The sequence below is a fragment of the Micromys minutus genome, assembly GCF_963924665.1.
Source record: "Micromys minutus genome assembly, chromosome: 10".
NCBI lineage: Eukaryota > Metazoa > Chordata > Mammalia > Rodentia > Muridae > Micromys > Micromys minutus.
The window spans coordinates 34,354,471-34,361,234 of record NC_137979.1 but is presented as its reverse complement, the minus strand read 5'-3'; the positions used below and the strand labels follow the sequence as shown (position 1 = coordinate 34,361,234).

The window sequence follows — 6,764 nt, the reverse complement described above, 5'->3', positions numbered from 1 at the left end:
GGGATCACATTAGCATTATTTTTAATAAACTTGCTTAACATAAGCCCTTTACTAATCATTTCAGGTATGTGTGTGCTCATGTGTGTCAGTGAAAGAAAGGTGTTCTCTGGTCACTGTTCAACTGTGGTTCTTAGGACCATCATGGTCACTACTTAAAACAGAAACCCCAACAGAATCAGATCAGTAGCATTTCACGTCCTTGCAGGTGGGCAGAAATCAGTATCATCTGAATGTGGGAAAAACCTGGAGTCCAACCTGCAGCCCCTGACCAGTAAGATTCTAGGAGAGCTGTCATGTGGCCCCACATAGCAGACAAAAGTCATGTCACAAGGTCAAAAGGTTGGGCACACACACATGCTGATCAAAGGTGCTGAGTTCCATTTTTGTCTTGGTTAAAATACCAAGCACATCCTCAAAGAAATGGAAGGCAAGCCTCTGCTCACCTAGTAACACAAAAGGCCTCTGTCTACCAAAAACCTCAGCCTAAGCAAAGAGCAATGGCTTCCAATAAACCTTGTCAGAGAAGCAGCACAAGTTCTAACAAGCTCTTCTCTGTTTGCCCTCCTGGGTGAGTGCTGGGAGGCTAGGCAACCCTCAGAGCACCTTTTCCTTTTATTAGCTCACAGAACGGTTTTCTGGCTTTTTTGATCTGTTTTATAGAGAAACATGCCCTTGACATACATAATTGAATTCCATCTTGCAGATTTTATCTGGTTTATGGCACTGGGATTCCATTACAAATTTACCTTTTCTTTTACACTCTATCTAGCCTTATGCACTCATCTTTATCTAAACAGGAACATTTGAAACAGTTTCTTTGGAAAATCAGAGGAGCATGCAATGTTGTCACATGACCAAAAACCGATCTATGGGGTCTGGTTTCTTTAGCATGAAGCCAAGCTTTAAGTCAGCTTCTGACTAGGATCCCCTTAGTGATTGTACTGCAGAAAAGAACACTTGCTGCCACTCCTTGTGATTGAGACAAACCTTGCTGTGAAAATCCCTACTAGGGCTGCAGAGAAGGTTCCTTCTGTCAGGCCTACTTAAGTTCCAGGCCACTGCTCCCTCCATCCTCGTTCCTAAAGTCTCTCCCATCTCCTTGCTCTGCACCTGGCTCCTTCCCAACCTGGGGAATGACACCCAAAGCTACCCCCCGAAAGGAACATGCACACACAGGAACAGCCCTCTTCCCCACCAAGAGACATACTACTATGTCACCCAAGGGTGCCCTGTGTATCTGGGAGTCCTTTGTCCTGTGTTCATCTTAGTGACTTTCTTCAACCCAACAAAGAGAAGAGCTGCAGTCAGGAGTGTTTCCTGCTAGACAAGGGGTTGTTTCAGAACAGACACCCAGTTTTACAGTGTATAAACACAACAGTTAGAGAACTTGTTTATTAGAATGTACACAAGGGAAAAGCCACACACCATCTTTTAACAGACAGGACCATGTTCCGTATCACACACAAGAAGGCTGTTTCAATAGGGCTTGTGTGGAATATTCATCAGGTTAGCTGAGCTACAGCTACAACATGAGGTCACAGGGGACCTGTTTAAAGGCCACTTGCACTATATAAGAATGGAACCAAGTAAAAATTTATTGTGATGACACTTTGTTAGAAAAGTGTGTTTTTTTTTTTTTTTGTTTTTGTTTTTTTTTTTTTTTTAAGCAGCTATTTCACATAAGCCCTAGTCCTTGGCTAGACTTTGAAAGGAGGGGGCTTTTCAATATTACTTGGTGTACTCTTTCCAATATAGATAAACCACATTTTGACCTGCATTCTGGCATTTTCTGGAATGTCTATGGCAGGCTCCAGTGATTCCTTTATGACAAATGTCTGAAAATGTTACAGTTCGTTTGTTAACTGTCGAAGGTACTTAGAAGCCTTAAAGCATCCCCTAGTGCAAAGCAAGCATTTCCAATTTCTTTCTGAGAAATCTTTTTGATGACAAAAATAGAAAAGCAGGAAATAAGACCAAAAATAAAACTAACAAAACACCTAAACACCTAAAATACGTAAAAACACAAAACACTAATTTAAAATGTGTATCCAAGATGGAATGGTAACGAACAGCCTGATGATGGAAGCTCAGATGAGATCCATGCGGACCTCGAGACCCTTCTGTCTCCACACATGTCACACACCAAGCACAGGACAGAAAAGGCGAGGCACGGCACCCAAACCCAAGTGCTTATTACTTGCCATTCAAGCAGTGGGTGAAGCTGCCCAACACAATGCACAGCGTGGAGAGAGTAACCTTGGTTACTGTTTCCAAGGACACGGACCAGGCTCTTGGCTAACAAGAGCTGAAGTGAAGCTGAATGCAACATGAGTCATTTTAATACATGCGTGCAAAGAAAAGCAGCCGGCTAATATTGCACACTCCCCCTAACCCCTGGTGGAGGATTCTAACTAAGCCTTTGAAGCATTAAACAGTCAATAATTTTCATGGTAAAGGCTTTTTGCCAACGCCCACTGAATTTTCCTCTGGCACCTCCTAAGGAGTGACTAACTCTATGGTAAGGGATTTTTAACTGAGGCATTCTGGAATACATCTAGGAGCAGAGGCAATCTAGCTAACAGGTACTTTAACACATGTCACAGATACTTCACATAGCATTTCCAGAAAACACTTCAGTGGTGTAAATGTGGCTACACTGGGAACATTCCTAATGCTAAGGTCAATCCTGTTAATAATTTATAGTACAGACTGGAGGGCCTACTTGTTACTCTGCGGTGTGGAGAGACACTAGAGGGACCATTACAAGAGCGTGCTGACAAGCAGCCTACCTCTGAGTGTGGAGTCTCCACACTCCACCAGCCTAGGGAGGGGAAGGCCATGTGTTCACAGTGCAGACAGCTTTCTCAGTGTCAGCAGCTAGAGAAGACATCACCTGGAACAGATGAGTAGACAGACTCTTGGAATCTACGCCCTGCCTTCTGGTCCACAGCAGGCAAGGCCAAGGAGAAGCTGCACCAGCAGCTGATAAAGATCCATATCTTGGGGAAATTACACAAGGTACAAGAAGAAACAGCACAGGGACCCCTCAGGTTTTGTCCTGGCAGGGAAGATGATGAATTATGTAAAAGCAGGAGTGAGATAAATAAAACCCCAACATTTTAGACTTCCAAATAAAAACTATGTCAGATGAGGGAAGCATGTGAGATCCAGAGAGTTTTCCCAGAGCCCAGACCCACAAGCCAGAGAAACAGGTGTCCCAGACCCCCTGGCTTCTCCTGGGAACAACTTCTTTTAACTACTTCATCTTCCATTCTCTTGGTTTGATGCTTTTGTTTATGTGGCAAATTCCTATACCAGTGGTGAGCCTTTTCCTTCGAAAATTCATGCTGTTGATAACTGCTTTCCTCTGCTGCATCTGAGATGCATACACGCACATGCACACCTACCTTACTGTTCCTCTCACTAGGCCAGTGGTTCTCAACCTGTGGGTAGTGATAACCCCTGTGGAGGCCCTTGAATGACCCTTTAGCTGGGGTCACCTAAGACCATCAGAAAACACACGTTTACATTCTGATCCATAACACTAGCAAAATTACAGTTATGAAGTGGCAACAAAAATAATTTTAGAGCTGGGGGGGGGGTCACCACAACATGAGGAACTGTATTAAAAGGTCCCAGCACTGGGAAGGGTGAGAGCTAATGCACTAGGCCTGGAACTCTCTCTCAGTGATTTCAGTCCACGCCTGTTACAGATTTTATCTGGTGGGAAACATCATGCTCTGTGTCATGCTTCATGCTGAGGCAGAACAGCAGTTCTCAAGAAAGGCTCCGAGGAGAAGGACGTGAATCCTGGACATGCCTCCTTCAGAGTTTCAGGAAGGGGAAGAGGGTGAGGTGCCACAGGAGGTTAATATGTGTCCTTGCCTGCCCCTGTCCAGCGGAGACAGCAATGTTCTCTTTACCAGGACAGAGTATCACTTTAATTCACAAGCCTTTTTTATTCACTTCAAGTATTAAAAATCTTAATGCAGAAAAATGCGCTCTGCTTCCTGGGGCCATAATGTTGGAGATATGAGTGCCGGCTGGAGACAAACTTGTGGATTCCAGTGCTAACGGAATTCATTTTTCTTCTCTTGTTAGCATTTCACATACAATTCAGTAGCAGATTACTCCTCACAGAAAACTCTGATCTGGATTTTTACTTATCTTAAGAGGACAAAAAGAAACAGGGTACGGTGGCACATGCCTGTGACCCAGCACTTGGGAGGCAGACATGGGGGAATCGATGCGAATTCAAGGTCAGCCAGGGGTATGCATCAAGGCCTTTCCTTAACAACGAAAATCAAACCAATATCACCATCAACAACAACAAAACCAGAGGAGGTAAGCAAGTGTCAGTGCCATGTGCAGTTTGGGTCTAACAATTTACCTCAAGTCTCACAGAGGGGCAGGCGGAAGGAAGGTTTTCTGGTGGGACCTCCTCTGCAGCTTTCCACCCTACCTCCCGGAGAATGCTTCAAAGAGACCGGTAGAAAGGGACTTTGCGGTACTTGCATTCTATTTATTGGTCCCTGTAACCCTAAGTCCTGTGACAGAATTAACCAAAACTCAGCTTCACTGAGCAGCTTTTCAGAGCAGGTCTGGCAAGAGGAGGCCGGGAGGCTTGGGTTCAACACAGTTGATCCAGAAGTTGGCACAGCTGGCGTGGTACTGGTGTCCCCCATAGGCCAGCTTGAAACTGTCCGTTTCCGAGTTGAATGCCTGCCAGAAATAGAGAGATGGGGGTAAGTCAGGCTCTTCCTACATCTAAGCTTATCAGCAGCCACCACAGGTGCTCCCCACGTGTCACTGAGACTGAGGCCCGAATGGCACACACAAACAAAAGCCGAGCAGGTGGCTACAGGATCCAAGTAGGAAAGTTTTATTTATTTATTTTTACCACTAATTAAAGGTATAAAAGCCAGTACCATCCAACCTAGTTTCAGCAATGGGCCCAATCTTCACAGAAAAGGCAGGCAGAGGTTACAGGAGAGAAAAGGGGGCAGGACACAGGAACTAAAATAGCCACAGCTGCGGGTACTCTGTTTCCCTCACTAGAGGCCACCTCCCCGGAGACTGCCATTGCTGTAACATGTGGCCCCTTAGAGGTCTGTGGCTAATTACAGTTCTATCAGGACTGAAAACATTTAAACGAGCTAGAAGTCAACTGATACTAACTCTTAAAGTCTCAGGCAGGGAGAGTCTCACCCTGTGGGTCAGGACCCATGTCGGGTCACATACCGATATTTACATTACGATTCCTAACAACAGCGAAATTACCATTATGAAGTACCCACAAAATAATTTTGTGGTGGGGGGGTCACCACATTATGAAGAACTGTATTAAAGGGTCGCAGCATTAGGAAGGGTGAGAACCACTGGACTGATGCCATCGGGGGCTGACAACTGAGTGAACGTATGAGAGCCTCCCTGTCCCTATGTTACCACAGCTGCCAACAGTCTGCAGTTTGTTTTCTTAAACACCACAGAGAAAGTCCTAAAACCCAGATGATTTTTTTTTTTTTTTTGGGTATGTCATTCACTAGGTCCTGAAGCTCTCTGATCCCATTCTCTGTCACTACAACTTCTAGTCTTCCAGAAGGTGCTGACTCGTGGCAGAGAGGAGTAGGGACAACAGCAGAAGCTGATTAGCAGCTACAAGCATGCAAACAGGACGGCAGTGGCCCCACAGAGACACATTAGCTGATCTGATCAAACATGGGGACGAAAATGAGTCAGTAGAGGATTCACGACTGGTATTGCCCAGGACAACATTATCTGTCGGCCTCACACAGGACTTAGATGGAGACACTAAAGTAACATGTAACTGGCTCATACTTTCTTAGGCTGTTCTTCTGCAGGCGTCTCTTCTTTCTGAAAAGTTGAAACCATAGGTCAAAAGAAAACAAAAAAAACAAAAAAACTAATCAAGTCCCTGGAATAGGCCCCCTGGCCTCCAGGTGAATTCGCAGGGCTTGGCATTCTCCCTCCCACCCACCCCTGTCCCTGGGGTGAATCCAGTGCTTGGCAGGGAGGGGAGGACTCTGTTCACTCCCTCGGCAGCTCACCCACTGCCCTGTGGAAAAAACAGATCTGCTCCCATAGACCTTTCTAGACTTCAGCATCCCTGCCTCTGGGTACAGCACTTGTGAAGAGGGCTGGCTACATGCGACCGCCCCTTAAATCACGTTAGGGGTGAACCCTGCTACTTGAAGGAGGAAGGCAAGGACTTACCCGGCTCCTGGAGTCCACATTTAAGAGACACACTCCACAAGCCAGCTCCTGAGCATTTTTGATCCCAGGCCGTAACATACAGGAGGAAAAATCCAGTGAATTCTCATCTGGCTGAGAATGACAGGGGAGATAGGTAAGGACATAGCAATTTCAAATACTATACAGGCCAGCTATAAAATTAAGTTAACACCAGTGCTGAGTTTTCAAAAATCTGCTGAGTAGCTTGCTATGTTCTAGCTACTAGCAAATGCCATGGGAATAAACTGCTCCCTAGCCTTGGGGACCTCATGGTCTAAGATGGAGTGAGGAGGTGTGGGGCAACCCAGGGCATTAGTGCTATGGCACTTATGGGGTAAGTACTGAGTGTCCAGTCAGTCAGCAGAGGCAGTTAGCCAAGAGAATGCTTCCTGGAACTCACAATTATCCTGTCTGAGTATTGATGATGCAGAGGGAGGTGAAGGTCAGCGGGGTGATGGCTGATAGGCCAGGAGAGGCAGGAGTAAGGAAGGATGATTGACACTCGGCAGGAC

At 45.7% G+C, this 6,764-nt stretch overlaps 1 protein-coding gene across 7 annotated transcripts in view; it reads right to left on the bottom strand.

Moving 5' to 3' along the window:
• Positions 1 to 1,424: 1,424 nt before the first annotated feature.
• Positions 1,425 to 6,764, bottom strand: part of SYNRG (synergin gamma) — a 71,840-nt gene continuing 66,500 nt past the window's right edge. For 4 of the 7 annotated variants that reach the window (XM_080923884.1, XM_080923887.1, XM_080923885.1 and 1 more), the window contains 3 exons: positions 6,235 to 6,345; positions 5,839 to 5,874; positions 1,425 to 4,722 (listed from right to left, as the gene is read on the bottom strand). In XM_080923884.1, coding sequence (XP_080780010.1) covers positions 4,591 to 4,722; positions 5,839 to 5,874; positions 6,235 to 6,345 — 279 coding nt within the window. In that variant the 3' untranslated portion in view covers positions 1,425 to 4,590. The remainder of the gene's footprint in view (positions 4,723 to 5,838; positions 5,875 to 6,234; positions 6,346 to 6,764) is intronic. The other 3 variants (XM_080923886.1, XM_080923889.1, XM_080923890.1) reach the window with 1 other exon arrangement.